Below are 20,273 nucleotides of genomic sequence, written 5' to 3'. Positions count from 1 at the left end.
GAAATTCATGTAAGCAGGTCCCCAGAACTCGCTGACAAACACTGCAGCCGAAGGCGGGTATGAGGCCAAGAAAAGCCAAGGAACCACTGCGACCCCTCCAGGAGGGCGTGAGGACGGCCGAGCACAACTAGGCACAAAGGTAGAAACGCAACATCTGGGCGGGTCCCGGCGCCAACTCCGATCTGAGGGCCTCCGCGCGCCCAGGGGGCCAGATGCTCAGACCTTGGACTACGGGTCCCCTCGTGGCGGGCAGGCGGCCGATTCCACTTACAGGAGGCCGCAGGCCTTCATGGACCCCAAAGCCTACAGGCCAAGTCACCCCCACAGAGAGGCCGCCCCGTCTCTCAGCAACGGCCGCAGCCAGGAGCCGCCGCCCACCCCGGCCCGGATCAGCCTGCCCGCGGCCTTTCTCCTCCTGTCCCCTATCCCGCAGGCCAAATCGGGCTGGTCTTAGTCCCGAACGGTCTTTGGGGCCTCTTCTCCACTCGCTAGGGTCCGGGGCGGTGGGAGAGAGCAGGGACTACAAGGAAGGTCGGCTAGGGTGCTACTGCCCCCTCAACACTCACCATGGCGACTCCCCAGAGCCTGCAGCAAGGAGCACCCACCCCGCGCGGAGCCTCCCGCGGTCATGTGACGCTGCGGCCCCTCCAAGCCCCGCCCTCTCTAGCCCCACCCCCGGGCCCTACAGGCTGCTCATTGATTGGCCTACTTCTAGGAACCGAAGTCTCGCGTGCTTATTGGCCCCGGCCACTTAACGCTAGATAGACGGACCTGGGCGCCAGCCAATCTCACCACAGCGTGTGAGAGTGGGCGGTCGGTGCAGCGCAGTGGGGATCCCCCGGAGGCAGACAGGAGACAACAGGAGGGAAAGGCAGTGTGTGATGAGTTTGTCAAGAAGAAAGGAATAGAAGGAGGGAAAGCCTACAAGTCCACATTCACCATATCTGCCTTGGCGAGTGGGCTAGTGATGCGCATGCGCAAAAGGAAGACCCTGATTGGCTTGTGGGACGGTCTCAACGTCCTGTCCCAACCAATCCACATGCGCCGGGGGTGGGGCCTGGCTCTCACTGGCTGGTGCAGCCTTTGCGCGCGGGTTTCATTGCCCCGCGGCTTTTGCCCGAGTTGTTCGCTTTAGTCCCGGCGCTATGGGGTCGGAGCTGATCGGGCGCCTAGCCCGGCGCCTGGGCCTTGCCGAGCCCGACATGCTGAGGTGAGTTCGGCCGCGCAAGACCAGGGCTGGGCTCCCGCCTCGCGGCCCTGGGCCCTCAGGCGAGGCCGGCGCCCTTCCCAGGCGTCGGGCGGCGCGGAAGTGACGGGGAGCGCTGGGGCCGCGCGGGGTTTAGGACACCTACTTCAAGAGAAACTTCCCGGCCGTAAGCTTGAATGAGATGGCAAGAAGGGCAATAGCAAACGGTGATGGCAAACGTCCCTGGGAACAGCCAGCCCTGTCCGCGGGTAGCACGGTGGTAGAAAAATGAGCCAGGGAGAACTTGCCGCTCATTCCGCCAACGCCTACTGCAGTCGGGTTTACAGCAGAGAACCCGACAACGCGGCGCAGACTCCGTTGTCTATAAGGGCGAGGACCTTAACCGGGCCGTGTGCCAGAACCACTGGGCGTGGGGTGGAGCGCGGCCTAGCGGCTGCCTTTAACAAAACAACAACAAAAACTCGGAAAAGCGGGCGCTGTTCCCGCTGAGGCCGGATTGATGGCAGGTGCTAGGCGAGGAAAGATATGGCAAGAGCTGCCCAGGCAGGGACGACAGCTCCTGCAAAAGCCTTGAGATGGGAAGCGGGATCCGGGGTTCGAAATAAAGCCATTGTAGCTAAAACGTGGAGCAGTCAGGCGAGGGAAGGCAAGGAATAGAGCACTTAAAAGATTTAAAGACACACCTGCAAGACTCGGTAGTCGTTTAGAACAGTGGTTCTCAAAATGTGGTTCCTGGGCCAGCAACAGCCATATCATCTTGTCTCTTGTTAGAAATACAAATTCTTCGGTCCCACCTCAAGCCTACTGATCAGTAACTCGGCCTGGGACCCAGTAATTTGTTTTCACAAGCCCCCAAGGTGATTCTCGCCTACAATCAAGTTTAAGAACTACTGATTTAAAGGAAATAGGAGGAAAGGAGGAACCCTGGTCTAACCTGCCTGCCTCTGTGATAGTTCATGCTTGTTCCAGTCATGGAGGGAGGAAAGAAGGGTTATTTTTTTGTCGAAATTTAACTTCCTTTTGCCTGAAAGCATTTGAGCACAGTGATGTTTGGAGTCGGTGCTGGTTCTGTCTTCCTCTCCCCAGAGGTATGACCTTCATTCCCAGCCCCAGATAAACGTGCCACAGGAGTTAGGTTTAGCGTGAAGCTCACCAGGCTGTATTCATTGTTTACCAACGTGTTGAGCAAACTTCTGAATAAGTTGTAGCAAACACACTGCCCTTTTAACCAGGAAAGCAGAGGAGTACTTGCGCCTGTCCCGGCTGAAGTGTGTCGGCCTCTCTGCGCGTACCACGGAGACCAGCAGTGCAGTCATGTGCCTGGACCTTGCAGCTTCCTGGATGAAGTGTCCCTTGGACAGGGTAAGTAGGTCCCACCGAATGTCTGAATAATCCAGTGTAACAGTGAAGCTCTTTTAACTTTTGGTTGAACTAAACCCCAGTAAAATCCCTTGTTTTAGATTGGTCTGGCTATTCTTGTATGTTATTCTGGAAATACCGTAGAATCATTTTGCTTTGGAAAAAAATTTTGCCATGTTTTCTTTACTCATCACTGTTTTCCCTGACCACCTCTTTCTCGGCTGGAGGCCATCTTCCACATTGCTGCTAGCATTACCCTCGTTTTAAAGCACGTCCAAACCCCTGTGCTTTTCTTCCAGTGTCACAGTGTTTGAGAGAACAAGCTTTGGGGTCAGGAGGAGTTGCGTGTTGAGATCAAATCTCCACACTAGCTAGTTCTGTTAGCCTCCAGTGTCCTCATCCATAAAGTGAAGATAAAATCCAATTTTGCTGGATTATTGTGAGGAGGATTAAACGTACATAACACCGTTAACACGGTACCTGTGTCATAATGTTACACTCATTAAATGGTAATATTAAAAACAAAGCTTTGTTGATGACCATCAAACCCTCCAGCCTCTCTTGAATCCTGGCCTCAAGCTACAGTATTCACTTAACAGACTCTTCACTTCAATGATTTGTGGCTTTGAAAATGCAATACCTTGTTTTTTCCTGCAGTACTCTTCTGGTAAACTCCTATTTGTCTTACATGACCCTGTCTTATTGTTACATTGAAACTTTACTCAAATCTCCCAGACAGAGCTGGTTTCCCACAGTGGAGCCTCCTGTTTCTTTTCCTACTTTCCTTTTCCTCTTACACACACACACACACACACACACACACACACACACCCCCACCCCATCCCGTCCCTACTCCACTCCCACTACTTCTTTCCTTCCTTTTCCCAATAAATAACAGTTAGCACCTTTGTATAAACACAAGTAACCATATATGTGTTTCCTGTGGTTTTTTACTGCCTGTTTGACTATGTTAGTATTGTGTTATAATTTTTTTTTTTTTTGAGACGGAGTCTCGCTCTGTCGCCCGGGCTGGAGTGCAGTGGGGCGATCTCGGCTCACTGCAAGCTCCGCCTCCCGGGTTCCCGCCATTCTCCTGCCTCAGCCTCCCGAGTAGCTGGGACTACAGGCGCCGGCCACCTCACCCGGCTAGTTTTTTCGTATTTTTTAGTAGAGACGGGGTTTCACCCTGTTAGCCAGGATGGTCTCGATCTCCTGACCTCGTGATCCGCCCGTCTCGGCCTCCCAAAGTGCTGGGATTACAGGCTTGAGCCACCGCGCCCGGCCTGTGTTATAATTTTAAATCATCTGTGCATATGCATGACTGCCTGCTTTTGTATAGTTTGAACTCTTTGAAAGCAGTACTTCCTCAGCCTGACATAATTACCAATTTTTTTACTAAATGAAGCTAAACCTTTAGGTATTAAGGTTTGCCACAAAATTAACTTTGAAAAGTTATACTGCTTATTAAACAAGTGTTTAAGGGTACTAATATATAGAATGTAAAGTTTTTATGATTTGTGTATGTGTGTTTCCTTTCACAGGCTTATTTAATTAAACTTTCTGGTTTGAACAAGAAGACGTATCAGAGCTGTCTTAAATCGTTTGAGTGTTTACTGGGCCTGAATTCAAATATTGGAATAAGAGACCTAGCTGTACAGTTTAGCTGTACAGAAGCAGTGAATATGGCTTCAAAGATACTAAAAAGGTATGGGGCATAAAGAACCTTAATTGAAAATGTATACCAATAGGCGGGGTGTGGTGGCTCACACCTGTAATCCCAGCACTTTGGGAGGCCAAGTAGGGTGGATCATGTGGTCAGGAGTTCAAGACCAGCCTGGCCAACGTGATGAAACCCCATTTCTACTAAAAATACAAAAATTAGCTGGGCATGGTGTCATGCACCTGTAATCCCAGCTACTCGGGAGGCTGTGACAGGAGAATTGCTTGAACCCAGGAGGTGGAGGTTGCAGTAAGCCGAGAATGCATCACTGCACTCCAGCCTGGATGACAAAGCAAGACTTCATGGCGGGGGGTGGGGAGTGAGGCGCGACCAGAAAATTTATACTGATAGATACAAATTATCCGTTGTCCTATTCTGGTTAATTTTCAGTCTTAAAAAAATAACTCATGTTAAGTGACAGCACACATATCTCATCCGTTTTAAAAGCTGGTAAGTTCTGGTTTGCACTTTCAGTCTCTTTTCAAATAATATTTTCTAACAGATAATTCTGTAATAACTTCTCCTTTAGCTATGAGTCCAGTCTTCCCCAGACACAGCAAGTAGATCTTGACTTATCCAGGCCACTTTTCACTTCTGCTGCACTGCTTTCAGCATGCAAGTAAGTATTTTATTAAACATTCAGTAAAGTTACCAATTTACAAGTTGGTTTTTCATCCCCAAGGATTACTTCTAATTTAGTTGATATCAATTCAGAGCATATTTTCCCCTAGAAATAATATTAGGAATATTGGCCAAGTGACCATATTCCTAGTTTATCCCATAATGTAGCTAACAACTTGGAACTAGTGTGGTCAGAATTCCACCAGCCAAATAGCAGCTGTATACATATGCTGGGAATTCTGATTTCAGCCTGCCTTTTATAAGAGATGATATCTCTTATAAAAGAGATATCATTAAAACAATCTTCATATGTGATTTTCTGCTCGTATATTTTTAAAAGTACTGGCTGGGCCAGGCATGGTGGCTCCTGCCTGGAATCCCAACACTTTGGGAGGTGGAGGCAGGAGGACTGCTTGAGGCAAGGAGTTCAAGACTAGCCTAGACAACATAGTGAGACCCGAATCTCTTAAGAAAAAAAAAAAAATAGCTGGGTGTCAACGCATGCCTCTAGTCCTGGCTTCTCAGCTACTCAGGAGGCTGAGGCTGAATTCTCACTGGAGCCTAGGAGTTCTTGGTTATAGTGAACTGTGGTCATGCTACTACACTGCAGCCTAGGCAACACAGCAACACCCTGTCTCTAAAAAAAAAAAAAAAAAGCACTGGCTACAACGTCAAGGAATTTATAACATATTTTAGTGATAAATTCTCACATCTGAATCTTAGAATTGTGGGTTATCTATGTGTATACTGAAATGTTACCTTGGAAATATTAGTAATAGTTGATATCTTTGTCTAAAATTGTCTTGTTTTTATCTTGCCAGAAAACTCCTTAGAAAACAAAATGTAGTTGGCCCTTAAAGAATGGATTTCTCACTACCTACTCACTAATTTTGGTATGCTTGGCTCTATTAGCTACATACCTAGGAGTATTAATTGGCATTTGTAGAAAACATCTCTTCAATTCAACAAAAGTATGTGCATATAAAGAGGGAATGTAGCTGTTATTGTAGAAAACAGTGAGACTAGTCAACCCTACTTTTGAAACCATATTATGCTGAGTAAGAAAAGGTCTTGACAGGTCTATTATCCTGAAGAAAAAGCTTATTTTGTGTTTGTAATTAGTGGTTGCTGTGGAGTGTTACTAGGAGAGTTTATTTTCAGGGTGGGGTGGGGTTGTTACATTCCTGTAATATAAATATAAATATCCTGTGAGTTAAAACGAGTGGAACATTCAAAAGTCCTATGATTGTCATTCATTAAATTAATCTGAGATTTACTAAAGAGTTCTAAAAGTCATGAAACACTACAGCAAATGTCTTTTATGTACTCCTTTTGTTATAAAACAGATCCCATGTGCATTTTAACTCTCAGTCCAATAAACAACTAAACAACTTAGCACAGATAATAACATGTTTGGAATGAAGGAAAAAACTAGAGGCTCTTAAAGCATGGTCAAAAAGAAAATAAGTTGATTATCTGGTTGCCCAGAGAAGAAAACTGTACAGGTTTTGAGAAAAGCAACTTATGAAATTGTTTTGTAGGATTCTAAAGCTGAAAGTGGATAAAAACAAAATGGTAGCCACATCCGGTGTAAAAAAAGCTATATTTGATCGACTGTGTAAACAACTAGAGAAGATTGGACAGCAGATCGACAGTAAGTATTCTGTAGTTCAAGAATGTGTCATTTGAAAATGTAGTACTTTTGTTTGTAAAAGTCAAATATTTTCAAATGTGTAAACTGGCTGCTTCCTAAATTCTGTATTACATGCGGACCAGGTATGTTTTTATTGATGTTTCTAACCTATGACTCCATGAATCTATGCCTGGAAAATAGATTCTTTATTAACATGTTCCCATGTTAAATACCAGCCTGTAGATACGTAAGCCAGGATAGAAATGATTCTCAAGTCTGACAAGAGAAGCCAAAGAAAAGAGAAGTCTAAGATCATTTGTCTTCTCCTTCTCATACTTGATTAGTTAAGGTGTCTAATTTTATTTGTGATCCGAAACATGCCCAAATACTGAAATTGAGGACAGGAGAAAAATTAACCTTGATAACACTTCTTAAAGGAGAACCTGGAGATTTAGCTGCTCCACCACGGAAGAAAAAGAAGATAGTGGTTGAAGCCCCAGCCAAGGGTAAGTTTTACTAACACGGTACTGACATTGACATTTTATGCAGTGAACAGCCTACTGCTGCTCTAGCAGGTTGCCTGACAGGAGTCCAGTTTTAAGTAAATTCTGACTGTGAATCATTTGATAAGACCAGTTTTCCAAGCAATCAATAATGGAAGTAACATCAGTATTGGGTAATTAAGAATATGTCTGGTCTGGCACAGTGGCTTATTCCTGTAATCCCAGCACTTTGGGAGGCTGAGGCGGGAGGATTGCTTGAGCCCAAGAGTGCGAGACCAGCCTGGGCAGCTACAGCTAGGTATTTGTCTTACCTGGGCATGGTCTGATGGGAAGTCTCTAGTTGTACAGCCAGTCAGCTGGTTGGTTGGTTGTGATTGGCTGGGGATTGTTTTTGTCTTTCAGAGGTTCTTTTCCCCCCACCAAAAAAAAAAAAAAAAAGTTTCCAAGTTAAGTTCCAGGTTGCTTATAAGAGCTTTAGCTACAAAGACAATCTCAGGCAAATGGCTGCATTATTGTTTTTTTGAGACGGAGTCTCGCTCTGTCGCGCAGGCTGGAGTGCAGTGGTGCGATCTCGGCTCACTGCAAGCTCCGCCTTCCGGGTTCACGCCATTCTCCTGCCTCAGCCTCTCGAGTAGCCGGGACTACAGGCGCCCGCCACCACGCCCGGCTAATTTTTTGTGTTTTTCTTTTTTCTTTTTTCTTTTTTTTTTTTTTTTTTGAGACGGAGTCTCGCTCTGTCACCCAGGCTGGAGTGCAGTGGCCGGATCTCAGCTCACTGCAAGCTCCGCCTCCCGGGTTCACGCCATTCTCCTGTCTCAGCCTCCCGAGTAGCTGGGACTACAGGTGCCCGCCACCTCGCCCGGCTAGTTTTTTGTATTTCTTAATAGAGACGGGGTTTCACCGTGTTAGCCAGGATGGTCTCGATCTCCTGACCTCGTGATCTGCCCGTCTCGGCCTCCCAAAGTGCTGGGATTACAGGCTTGAGCCACCGCGCCCGGCCAATTTTTTGTGTTTTTCAGTAGAGACGAGGTTTCACTGTGTTAGCCAGGATGGTCTCAATCTCCTGACCTCGTGATCCGCCCGCCTTGGCCTCCCAAAGTGCTGGGATTACAGGCGTGAGCCACCGCGCCCGGCGCATTACTGTTTTAATATCACCTACCAGCTATGTGATTTTTTGTCTGTTTGTTTTTTGGTTTTTTTTTTTTTTTTGAGGCATGGCCTGGTTCTCTCACCCATGCTAGAGTGCAGTGGCACGGTCTCAGCTCACTGCAGCCTCCGCCTCCTGAGCTCAAACCATCCTCCCACCTCACCCTCCTGCATAGCTCGGACTACAGGCATGTGCTACCACAACTGGCTAATTTTTGTATTTTTGGTAGAGATGGGATCTCAAGTATGTTGTCCAGGCTGGTCTTGAACTCCTGGGCTCAAGTGATCGGCCCCCTTCGCCTCCCAAAGTGCTAGGATTGCAGGCATGAGCCATTATGCCCTGCCACTGGCTATGGGATTCTAAGAAAGTCTGTAATTTCTGTGAGCCTCAGTTTCCTGATCTATAAAATGTGATTAGTATTATCGCCTATTATGGAGTGTAGTAGGGGGTTAAAGGAAATAATGCCATTTAAAGTACTTGGTTCAGTGCCTCTCAAGCACCAGTTAAGTGCTTGATAGACGTTAGCTATTGTTAGATGTCTTGGAATGCTTGGAGTGTAAGGGAGAGAAAAAGTGATAGCTAAGCTAGGTGTGGTAGTGTGAGCCTATAGTCCCAGCCATGGTCCCAGTTACTCAGGAGGTGGAGGTGGGAGGATCATTTGAACCTAGGAGTTTGAGTGCAGCCTGAGCAACATTACAAGACCCCATCTCAAAAAAAGTGATAACTGCTGTTTCTCCACTTCATTTCAGTGTCTTCTTTTCTATTTTAGACAATTTAAACAGGTTTACCTTTTTTTAAAATTTCATTTCTAAGCATAAGAATTTTGAAATTGCTTTTGATGATTTTCTGTCAGAAATGAAGAAGGTAGAGGAGATGCCACATAAACCACAGAAAGATGAAGATCTGACACAGGATTATGAAGAATGGAAAAGAAAAATTTTGGAAAATGCTGCCAATGCTCAAAAGGCTACAGCAGAGTAATTTCAGCTTCCAGACTGGTATGCATTCCAAACTGATAGTACATTGCCACCTCCAGGAAGACTTGAGAGCTTTGGGATTTTGTTTAAACTTTTATAACAAGGATCCTAAGACTATTGCCTTAATAGCAAAGCAGCCTACCCGGAGGCTAAGTCTGGGCAGTGGGCTGGTCCCTGGTGTGGGCATTAGACCAGCCACAGTGCCTGATTGGTATAGCCTCATGCGCTCTCCTACAAAATGGAATTGGAGGCCGGGTGCAGTGGCTCATGCCTGTAATCCCAGCACTTTGGGAGGCCAAGGTGGGTGGAGCTCGAGACCAACCTGGCCAACGTGGTGAAATCCCGTCTCTACTAAAAATATAAAAAGTAGCCAGGTATGGTGGTACATGCCTGTAATCCCAGCTCCTCAGTAGGCTGAGACAGGAGCATCACTTGAACCTGGGAGGCGGAGGTTTGCAGTGAGCCGAGATCGCACCACCACACTCTAGCCTGGATGACAGAGCGAGACTTAACTCAAAATAAATAAATAAATAAATGGAATTGGAGTCATTTTGCTTTGTTTTAAATAAATGGCAGTCCCTTGTCTTATTCAGAATATAAAATTCAGTCTGAAAGACATCTTACAGATTTTTACTTCAGGTTTTGTGCGAGGTATTTATTGTACAGCCTAACTTAATAAATGTTATTTGTATATGCATTCAAGTTGTACTTGTCATCAGTTTGGGGGAATCCTTCTTACATTCAAAGCTATGTCTCCTCTATCAGGTTCCTGTCCACTGAGCCACACTGCCCACCAGACCACAAACTCAGATCAGACTTTAAAACCCTGCTCAGCCACTTATCACCTGTGAAACCTTTAGCAAATTAATTAACTTTTTATGCCTCATCTATAAAGTAGGAATAGAAATGGTACCACCTCATAGATAATATGGAGGAGTTTCTGAGCCAATACATATAAAGCATTTAGCACAGTACCTGCTATGAGTAAGCATTTAGAAAATATTAGAATAGAGAAAGAATCTCACATATGGAGGTCTCATAATGAATTAAACATTAGCACCTTTTTAAAAAATCAAGTTTTGGCCGGGCGCGGTGGCTCAAGCCTGTAATCCCAGCACTTTGGGAGGCCGAGATGGGCGGATCACGAGGTCAGGAGATCGAGACCATCCTGGCTAACCCGGTGAAACCCCGTCTCTACTAAGAAATACAAAAAATAGCCGGGCGAGGTGGCAGCGCCTGTAGTCCCAGCTACTCGGGAGGCTGAGGCCGGAGAATGGCGTGAACCCGGGAGGCGGAGCTTGCAGTGAGCTGAGATCCGGCCACTGCACTCCAGCCTGGGCGGCAGAGCGAGACTCCGTCTCAAAAAAAAAAAAAATCAAGTTTTTCTTTTTTAATGTCTACATATTGAAAAATGTAAACTTAGTAAATACTACTTGTTTTAAGACTATGGAAGAGGACCGTTTCATGGATGGTAAGAAGTTGCTAAAGGCATCATGCCAGACATGATTTTAACTAAAATTAAGAATATATGATATAATTAAATATTTCCATGATAAAGGGATTACATCCAAATGTTTAAAATCTACTTAGAATGGCATCAGTAATAATAATGGTTGCCTTTTTTCTGCTACAAGTAATGAATACCTGCTACATAGATCTAGAATGACTAAAGGTGGTGTCTCTTTTTTCCCCCCTACCCTTTTTAGTTTTAGAACTTTAGCAGACTAAGGCTAAAGAAATACCACAATCAAATGATCCCAACATAAGCATGTCTGGCAAGGCCTGTGGTATTGGGGAATAAACATGAGCTTTGGAATCACACACACTTGGGTTTAAATTCTGGCTCTGCTACTTCTCCCCTAACAAAAGCCCAAAATCTTACTGAGCCTAAGTTTTCCTATTTATAAAATAGAAAAGCTGGGCACAGTGGTGTGCACCTAGAGTCACAGCTACTCAGGGGCCAAGGCAGGAGGATCACTTGAGCCAAAGAGTTTAAGTCTGTAGTATGCTATGATCACACCTGTGAATAGCCACTGCACTCCAGCCTGGGCAATATAGGGAGACCCCATCGCTTAAAAAAAAAAAAAGAATAACAATAGCTAAAGTAGAAATACCTGCCTTGTGAGGATTAAAGTTATTGTATTTGTGAAGTGCACTTTGGGAGGCTGAGGCAGGCAAGATTGCCTGAGCTCAGGCGTTCAAGACCATCCTGGGCAATATGGCGAAACCCTGTCTCTACTAAAAATACAAAAAATTAGCCAGGTGTGGTGGCTCGTGCCTGTAGTCCTAGCTATGCAGGAGGGTGAGGCACAAGAATTGCTTGAACCCGGGAGGTGGAGGTTGCAGTGAGCCAAGATCGTGCCACAGCACTCCAGGCTGGGTGACAGACGAGACTATCTCAAAAAAACAGAAGCTATGTAATTTGTTATTTGGTGCCAAGATTTAGATTTCTAGCTCCCATCCTACATCTTTGTCCTATGCTGGATGCTTCCTGCCTTCGAACATCAGACTTCAAGTTCCTCAGTTTTGGAACTCGGACTGGCTCTCCTTGCTCCTCAGCTTGCAGACAGCCTATTGTGGGACCTTGTGATCATGTAAGTTAATACTTAATAAACTCCCCTTTATATACATATATATGTATATACATATATATATATGTATATACACATATGTGTGTATATATATATCTCCTGTCCATCTAGAGAACCCTGACTAATACAGATGCTTACTAGTTAGTGAATTCATGTGTTTCAGTACTGTTATAAACACTTTTTGGAAGCTCACTTCTTTAACAGTTCTTCATGGTTTAACTGATTTAAAAGGTTTTTTTGTCATGTTTTCAAATACATACAACAGTAAAGAGGACAGTATAATGAAACCCATACACATCACCTAGACCCAAATTATTAGATGTTGTCATACTTGCTTAACTATACCTTCCTTTTTCTCTGAAGTCATTTAACCACATTGCCAATATCACACCTCACAAAATTAATAGTAACTCTATCATCAAATGTGAAATTCATAATCTAAATGTCTCAAAAATATCTTTTTATTGTTTGTTCAAATCAGGGTCAACACAAGGTTCACACTTGACATTGAGTTGTGAATTTTTAATTATAAAAGTAATACATGCGGGCCAGGCACAGTGGCTCACACCTGTAATCCTAGCACTTTGGGAGGCCGAGGTGGGCAGATCACGAGGTCAAGAGATCAAGACCATCCTGGCCAGCATGGTGAAAGCCTGTCTCTACTAAAAATACAAAAATTAGCTGGGCGTGGTGGCGCATGCCTATAGACCCAGCTACTCGGGAGACTGAGGCAGGAAAATCGCTTGAACTCAGGAGGCGGATGTTGCAGTGAGCTGAGATTGCGCCACTGCACTCCAGCCTGGCAACAGAGCAAGACTCCATCTTGGAAAAAAAAAAAAGGAATACGTGCTTATTGTAAAAAAAAAAAAAAAAAAAAAAAAAAAAAGATTCAAAAGGTTCAGAAAGATAAATGAAAAGTGGAATTCCACCTCTTCCAATCACCCACTTTTCACATTCCACTGTTAAGTTTCTTGTATATCCTACAATTTTTTAATGCACATATAAGCATATGTCTCTTCACAAATGGGATGATACCATATATACATTCTATAATTTTTTTAAGAAAAAATGGCTTTCAGTATATCTAGATCTATCTATAACAGCTGTGAGGTATTCCACTATATGGATGTGGCAAAATTCATTTAACTAAAACCAAACTAATAGGCATGTGTTGGTTGTTTCTACTGGGCCATTAGCAACTGTGCTATAGTAAACATCATTTTGCATAAATCTCTATACAATTGTTCAAGTACAGAGGGATAAATTTCTAGAAATAAAATTGCTGGATGAAAGCATGGGCATAACTTTTATTTGGATACATATCCATCAAAAGTGGGAGAATGCCATTTTCCCCACACCCTCACCAATTCTTCACCAATCTGACAGGTGAAAAGGGGGGGCCCCAACTACCTTTTAGAGTTTCTCTGCCCAGCAGTTTCCAGTGACTGTACATGCACATGGAAAAGTCCCATTAGAAATAGTTGACCCAACACAGTTGCAATTAAATATTTGAGCTAAGTACATACTAGCAAAGTACTAAAATCCAGAAAAACTCAAGCTTCATAAAACCTCAAATTTCAAATCAGGGATGCTAAAATCCACATAGCTCACTTGTGTGGGCCTGGCCTAAACAGACCCCTCAAAGGAACTTTGGAGGGAAATTGTTTCTCTAGGTAAGGAATAACAGCATAAAGGGAAAAAAATTAAAATTGATAGATACAGGATTCTTTCTAGATCTGCCCTGTCCAATATAAATGCCACTAACCACATGTGGCTATTAAACACTTAAAATGTGGCTAGTGCAACTGCAGAACTGAATTTCTAATTTTATTTGATTTTAATACATGTAAAAGTGGATACTTCAGTTATTGGAAAACTGTGAGTTATGTTTCAAACAACTTGAGTATGTAAATACGTTTTTCCACAGTAAGTTTTAAGAAATCTAAATACAGATTAAGTACGTCTGATGAAAACCTAGCATCTGAATTGACAGGATTTTGGGTGTGTGTGGGGTGGGGGGTGGGGACAAAGTTTTGCTCTGCCACCCAGGCTGGAGTGCAGTGGTGTGATCTCAGCTCACTGCAACCCCTGCCTCCTGTTTAAGTGATTCTTGTGCCTTAGCCTCCCAAGTAGCTGGGATTGCAGGTATGCACTACCATGCCCAGCTAATTTTTGTATTTTTAGAGATAGGGTTTTACCATGTTGGCCAGGCTGGTCTCAAACTCCTGGCCTCAAGCAATCTGCCCACCTTGGCCTCCCAAAGTGCTGGGATTACAGATGTGAGCCACCATGCCCAGCCTTGACATGTGTTTTTAAGTGTAAAGTATACCAGATTTTGGAGACTTAGTATGAGAAAAAGAATAAAAATCTCTTTTTTTTGAGACAGAGTTTTGCTCTTATTACCCAGGCTGGAGTTCAATGGCGTAATCTTGGCTCACTGCAACCTCCACCTCCTGGGTTCAAGCGATTCTCTGGCCCTAGCCTCCCTAGTAGCTGGTAAAATATCTCAATTTTATCTTGATTATGTATTGAAATATTTTTGATACACTAACATATAAATTATTAAAATTGATTTTCAATGAGTTTTGTTAGAGAAGCTACTAGAAATGTTTTAATTATGTGTATAGCCTGTACTATATTTTTGTTGGGCAGTGCTGCTGTAGATATGGTAATTAACTACCTTTTTCTGGGGAGATGATTCATAGCATTCTCCAGAATCTTAAGTCCAAAGGAGGGTATGAACCACAGTAGAACTACAAAATACACTCTCTAGCTCCTTCTGGAGGCTGCCCTCAAAAAACCTTTAAGGAAAGATAACTGACATTTGAAAAATAAGACATTTTACCAAATCACTGTCACTGTCTCATCAAAGGACAACTTCCAGCAGCTGTGTCTTCTGATGTTCATTCTTCAGCTGACCAACTTGGAGCAGGCCTAGACTTGCTGGTACTGAAACTGTTCCCAACAAGGGTTAGCCTTCCAGAGGAAACTTAACAACCTGAGAACTGCAGCAGCAGGATAACCTCTCCACCTGCCTACCTCTCCATCAAAAAAGAAGAGCCTCTGTTTTGGGACAAAAATCCTGAAAGGTGGTGAAACTGTTGCATGTCTAATTAAAATCTAAAATTCACAACATTGACTAAAGCTGCTCACCTGAGGCTAAGCACAGTGGCTCACGCCTATATTCCCAGCTCTTTGGGAGGCCAAGACAGGTGGATCACCTGAGGTCAGGAGTTCAAGACCAGCCTGGCCAACATGGCAAAACCCCATCTCTACTAAAAATACGAAAATTAGGGCCGGGCGCGGTGGCTCAAGCCTGTAATCCCAGCACTTTGGGAGGCCGAGACGGGCAGATCACGAGGTCAGGAGATCGAGACCATCCTGGCTAACATGGTGAAACCCCATCTCTACTAAAAAAATACAAAAAACTAGCCGGACGAGGTGGCAGGCGCCTGTAGTCCCAGCTACTCGGGAGGCTGAGGCAGGAGAATGGCGTGAACCCGGGAGGCGGAGCTTGCAGTGAGCTGAGATCTGGCCACTGCACTCCAGCCTGGGAGACAGAGCGAGACTCCATCTCAAAAAAAAAAAAACAAACAAAACCAAAATTAGCTGGGCGTGGCAGCACATGCCTGTAATCCCAGCTACTTGGAAGGCTGAGGCACAAGATCACTTGAACCCGGGAGGCAGAGGTTGCAGTGAGCCAAGAACATACCAGTGCACTCCGGCCTAGGTGACAGAGGAAGACTCTCTCAAAAAAATAAAATAAAAAACTAAAGCTGCTCACCCGAGAAAAAAAATGGGAATAGCACAAAAATCATGTAGAAGTAAGGAAATTTAAAAGATTGTGTATTTTTAAATAACAAAGTACTCCTTTTAACCATTTTGCAAGTTGGTAAAGTATCTAAATATACATATGTACAAGTTTGTAAATGTGTTAGTTGAAGCTGGGTGTGGTGGCTCACACCTATAATCCCAGCACTTTGGGAGGCTGGGGCAGGTGGATGGCTTGACCTCAAGACCAGGTTGTGCAACATGGCAAAACCCTGTCTCCACTAAAAATACAAAAATTAGCTGGGTGTAGCAGTGGACACCTATAGTCCCAGCTACTCGTGATCGCCTAAGCCCAGGAGGCAGAGGCTGCAGTGAGCCAAGATCACACCACCGCACTCCAGCCTGGGCAACACAGTGAGACCCTGTCTCAAAAAAAAAAAAAAAGTGTTAGTTGCTTGCCATGTTGAGAACAGTGTGATTTCAGTGAAGGGATCACAGGGCTACTCTAATGCATACAGAAAAGTGTTTAAATGTACAGTGGACCCTTGAACAATGTGAGGGTTAGGAGTGCCCTACCCCCTTGCAGTTGAAAATCTGGGTATAACTTTTCTCTCCCCAAAAACTTAACTACTAATAGCCTACTGTTGACTGGAAGCCCTATCAATCATATAAACAGTCAATTAACACCCATACATACACATGTACATGTGTGTGTATATATACATATACTGTCTTTTTTTTTTTTTTTTTTTTTTTGAGATGGAGTCTTGCTCTGTTGCCCAGGCTGGAGTGCAGTGGTACAATTGTGGCTCACTGCAAACTCCACCTCCCGGGTCCAAGCAATTCTCCTGCCTCAGCCTCCGGAGTAGCCAACATTATAGGCATCTGCCACCACGCCCCACTAACTTTTGTATTTTTAGTAGAGATGGGGTTTCACTGTGTTGGCCAGGCTGGTCTCGAACTCCTGACCTCAAGTGATCTGCCTGCCTCAGCCTCCCAAAGTGCTGGGATTATGGGTATGAGCCACCGCACCCGGCTTATATACTGTATTCTTACAATAAAGTAAGCTAGAGAAAAGTTATTAAAATCATAAGGAGGAGAACATATATTTACTATTCATTAAGTGAAAGTGAATCATCATAAAGGTGTTCATCTTCGTCATCTTCCTGTTGAGTAAGCTGCAGAGTGGGATGAAGAGGAGAGCATGGTGTTGCTGTCCCAAGGGTGGCAAAGGCAGAAGAAAATCCACGTATAAGTCGACCGTGCAGTTCAAACCCTGTTCAAGGGTCAACTGTACATGTATATGGGAAGTGTACGTGTAGAGTGACAACATCGAGCGTGCTACAGCCTGAGGCAGCAGAAGAGCCGCTCTCCTTGATGTCTCAGGATGTATCATTTCTGTGTTTTCTCAGAAAGCTGAACCTCATTACATTCTTATCTCTTTCATAAATGGCCTATCAGCTTCCAGACTTACAAGACCAGAAATTTGTAACTAAGAGGGGTTAGGACAGGGCAGAATTACCAGAGAGGTGCAGGTGTGTGGAGATTTAAAAAGCACATTCAAAATGATCACTGCTCCGATTTGGCTATGAGAGTTGACATATTTTGACATTTCAAGTGATGCTGATTCTCAAGAGGGAGCATAAGTTAAAGCAAGTTTGAAGATCACTGTCCTAAATCCACATGGCTTGACACAAGAATGGGGTAGTACAATAAAATGTCAGCTCATACCTGAGCAAATCAAAATTCTAGGAATTCTTTGTACTGGAGGAGATAATACGAATAACATGGCGCCTGCAAAGTAGTCTACTGAGTTATTTAATCAGTGTGAGTTTAGAATTTAAATTCGACATATGCAAAGTACCTACCTAAAGCATCCCTACACTTACCACCAAAAGTAGGTATATTTGAAAGGTACGCAGAGCATTTCACACGTAGTGATCTTACAAGGCAGAAAAAAACGTTCTTAGGAAGCTTCTTTACAGCCACTTTTCACCCACAAGGAAGGCAGCAGCCATAACCATTTTTACAAAATAAGTGGAATCAGTAATACCAAAAAGCCAAATTATTTAAATTTTCGAGTCATCTCTTCACTTCACCACTGGCCTCAGTAATTTCTGGACCCACTGGAGCAGCAGAGTTGAAGGTTAGGGAGAAGTCGGAAATTTCCTTAACCTGTTGGCAGCAGTCACCACATAGAAATGTTTCTTGAGGCAAAGAGAGAATAAAAGAAAAGAAAAAGCATATATTTCAGACCAGTTGCTTTATGAAGAAACAATAAAAGGAACCATAAAACCAATCCCAGCTGCTGGGGTTGGTTTAAATCTGATCACTTAAAGGAAAAACAAGTTTCTAAAATAATTATAGAATAATCATATGACTTTCAGGGGCATGTTGGGAGTAAATATGAAGTGGGAAGATATATCATCCTACCCCTTTTTTTTCTTTTTTTTTGGGGGGGGTGGGGGTGGGGATGGGGTCTGGCTCTGTTGCCCAGGCTGGAGTGCAGTGGCATGATCTTGACTCACTGCAACCTCCACCTCCTGGGTTCAAGCGATCCTCCCACCTCAGCCTCCCAAGTAGCTGGGACTACAGGCAAGCGCCACCACGCCCAGCTAATTTCTGTCTTGTTTGTAGAGATATGTCTCCACTATGTTACCCAGGCTTATCCTGCCCTTTTCACATTTTAAAAATGGAGCACCCTAGAACAGTGTCTTATTTTTATTTTTTATCAGCCTACATCGTGCTTTGATAGAACAGTGTTTTTCAAATTGTGATTCACAACCAAGCAATGGGTCATGAAATCAAATTGGTGGGTTGTGAACAGCATTTAAAAAATAAAGCCAAGTGGCACAGAATAGAAAATATCAGAATACATCATACTCTGTTAGAGAAAATATTGTGATTTTTTTAAAAACAGAGATGGGAGTCTCACTCTGTCACCCAGGCTGGAGTACACTGGCGAGATCATGGCTCACTGCAGCCTCAAACTCCTGAATTCAAGTGATCCTCCCCACTCAGCCTCCCGAATAGCTGGGACTATAGGTGTAGGTCACCATGCCTGAGTCAAATTTTTGTTGTGTGTGTGTGTGTGTCTTTCCCGGTATGTGTGTACACGTATAGGTATTCTTGTGTACTGGCTCCATACATAAAGGGTTTTGTTCGTGCTTTTGGATCCCCAGTGAGGATCTAAGTCTATATTAAATTGTTGGAAGCCACTTCCCTGGATTACAATTGCTTTTTTTTTTTTTTAACTATACTTTAATATCTAGGGTACATGTGCACAACGTGCAGGTTTGTTACATATGTATACACGTGCCATGTTGGTGTGCTGCACCCATTAACTTGTCATTTACATTAGGTATATCTCCTAATGCTATCCCTCCCCCTCCCCCCACAATAGGACCTGGTGTGTGACGATCCCCTTCCTGTGTCCAAGTGATCTCATTGTTCAATTCCCACCTATGAGTGAGAACATGCGGTATTTGGTTTTCTGTTCTTGCGATAGTTTGCTGAGAATTATGATTTCCAGCTGCATCCATGTCCCTACAAAGGACACGAACTCATCCTTTTTATGGCTGCATAGTATTCCATGGTGTATATGTGCCACATTTTCTTAATCCAGTCTGTCACTGATGGACATTTGGGTTGATTCCAAGTCTTTGCTATTGTGAATAGTGCCACAATAAACATACGTGTGCATGTGTCTTTATAGCAGCATGACTTATAATCCTTTGGGTATATCCCCAGTAATGGGATGGTTGGGTCAAATGGTATTTCTAGTTCTAGATCCTTGAGGAATCGCCACACTGTTTTCCACAATGATTGAACTAGTTTACAGTCCCACCAACAGTGTAAAAGTGTTCCTATTTCTCCACATCCTCTCCAGCACCTGTTGTTTCCTGATTTTTTAATGATTGCAATTCTAACTGGTGTGAGATGGTATCTCATTGTGGTTTTGATTTGCATTTCTCTGATGGCGAGTGATGATGAGCATTTTTTCATTCGTCTGTTGGCTATACAAATGTCTTCTTTTGAGAAGCGTCTGTTCATATCCTTTGCCTGCTTTTTGATGGGGTTGTTTGTTTTTTTCTTGTAAATTTGATTGAGTTCTTTATAGGTTCTGGATATTAGCCCTTTGTCAGACGAGTAGATTGCAAAAATCTTTTCCCATTCTGTAAGTTGCCTGTTCACTCTGATGGTAGTTTCTTTTGCTGTGCAGAAGCTCTTTAGTTTAATTAGATCCCATTTGTCAATTTTGGCTTTTGTTGCCATTGCTTTTGGTGTTTTAGACATGAAGTCCTTGCCCATTCCTATGTCCTGAATGGTATTACCTAGGTTTTCCTCTAGGGTTTTTATGGTTTTTGGTCTAACATTTAAGTCTCTAATCCATCTTGAATTAATTTTCATATAAGGAGTAAGGAAAGGATCCAGTTTCAGCTTTCTACTTATGGCTAGCCAATTTTCCCAGCACCATTTATTAAATAGGGAATCCTTTCCCCATTTCTTGTTTTTCTCAGGTTTGTCAAAGCTCAGATGGCTGTAGATGTGTGGTATTATTTCTGAGGGCTCTGTTCTGTTCCATTGGTCTGTTTCTCTGTTTTGGTACCAGTACCATGCCATTTGGGTTACTGTTGCCTTGTAGTATAGTTTGAAGTCAGGTAGCGTGATGCCTCCAGCTTTGTTCTTTTGACTTAGGATTGTCTTGGCAAGGCGGGCTCTTTTTTGGTTCCATATGAACTTT

At 43.8% G+C, this 20,273-nt stretch overlaps 3 protein-coding genes across 13 annotated transcripts in view; 1 reads left to right on the top strand and 2 right to left on the bottom strand.

The window, feature by feature from the left end:
• The window catches only part of VPS35 (VPS35 retromer complex component), a 30,651-nt gene extending 29,772 nt beyond the window's left edge, over window positions 1-879 (bottom strand). Inside the window, exon 1 of one of the 2 annotated variants that reach the window (XM_031658271.1) lies at window positions 772-879. Coding sequence is in view for 1 of the 2 variants with exons in the window: in XM_031658268.1 (XP_031514128.1) it covers window positions 567-569 (3 nt within the window). In the remaining variant the exon portion in view is untranslated. Of the gene's footprint in view, window positions 1-566; window positions 669-771 lie in introns of those variants that run through there. The other variant, XM_031658268.1, reaches the window with a different exon arrangement.
• On the top strand, window positions 32-9,864 carry ORC6 (origin recognition complex subunit 6). 4 transcript variants are annotated; one of them, XM_009196363.3, is made up of 7 exons: window positions 32-139; window positions 2,440-2,569; window positions 4,108-4,271; window positions 4,816-4,905; window positions 6,449-6,561; window positions 6,978-7,046; window positions 9,044-9,864. In XM_009196363.3, exons 2-7 carry the CDS (start codon window positions 2,522-2,524, stop codon window positions 9,169-9,171), a joined length of 612 nt encoding a protein of 203 aa, XP_009194627.1. In that variant the 5' UTR covers window positions 32-139; window positions 2,440-2,521; the 3' UTR covers window positions 9,172-9,864. The 4 variants fall into 4 exon arrangements, with proteins under 4 accessions (XP_009194627.1, XP_003916876.1, XP_017808806.1 ...); XM_003916827.5 differs by lacking the exon at window positions 32-139 and adding an exon at window positions 1,066-1,210; XM_017953318.3 differs by lacking the exon at window positions 32-139 and adding an exon at window positions 1,266-2,064.
• Window positions 9,865-17,310: 7,446 nt separating this feature from the next.
• The window catches only part of MYLK3 (myosin light chain kinase 3), an 80,398-nt gene continuing 77,435 nt past the window's right edge, over window positions 17,311-20,273 (bottom strand). For all 7 annotated transcript variants that reach the window (XM_017953320.3, XM_021931924.2, XM_017953322.3 and 4 more), the window contains one exon: window positions 17,311-17,736. In XM_017953320.3, coding sequence (XP_017808809.1) covers window positions 17,677-17,736 — 60 coding nt within the window. In that variant the 3' untranslated portion in view covers window positions 17,311-17,676. The remainder of the gene's footprint in view (window positions 17,737-20,273) is intronic.

Source organism: Papio anubis, chromosome 18 (assembly GCF_008728515.1).
Source record: "Papio anubis isolate 15944 chromosome 18, Panubis1.0, whole genome shotgun sequence".
NCBI lineage: Eukaryota > Metazoa > Chordata > Mammalia > Primates > Cercopithecidae > Papio > Papio anubis.
The sequence above is the reverse complement of the archived record's forward strand: the minus strand, read 5'-3'. Positions and strand labels throughout refer to the sequence as shown.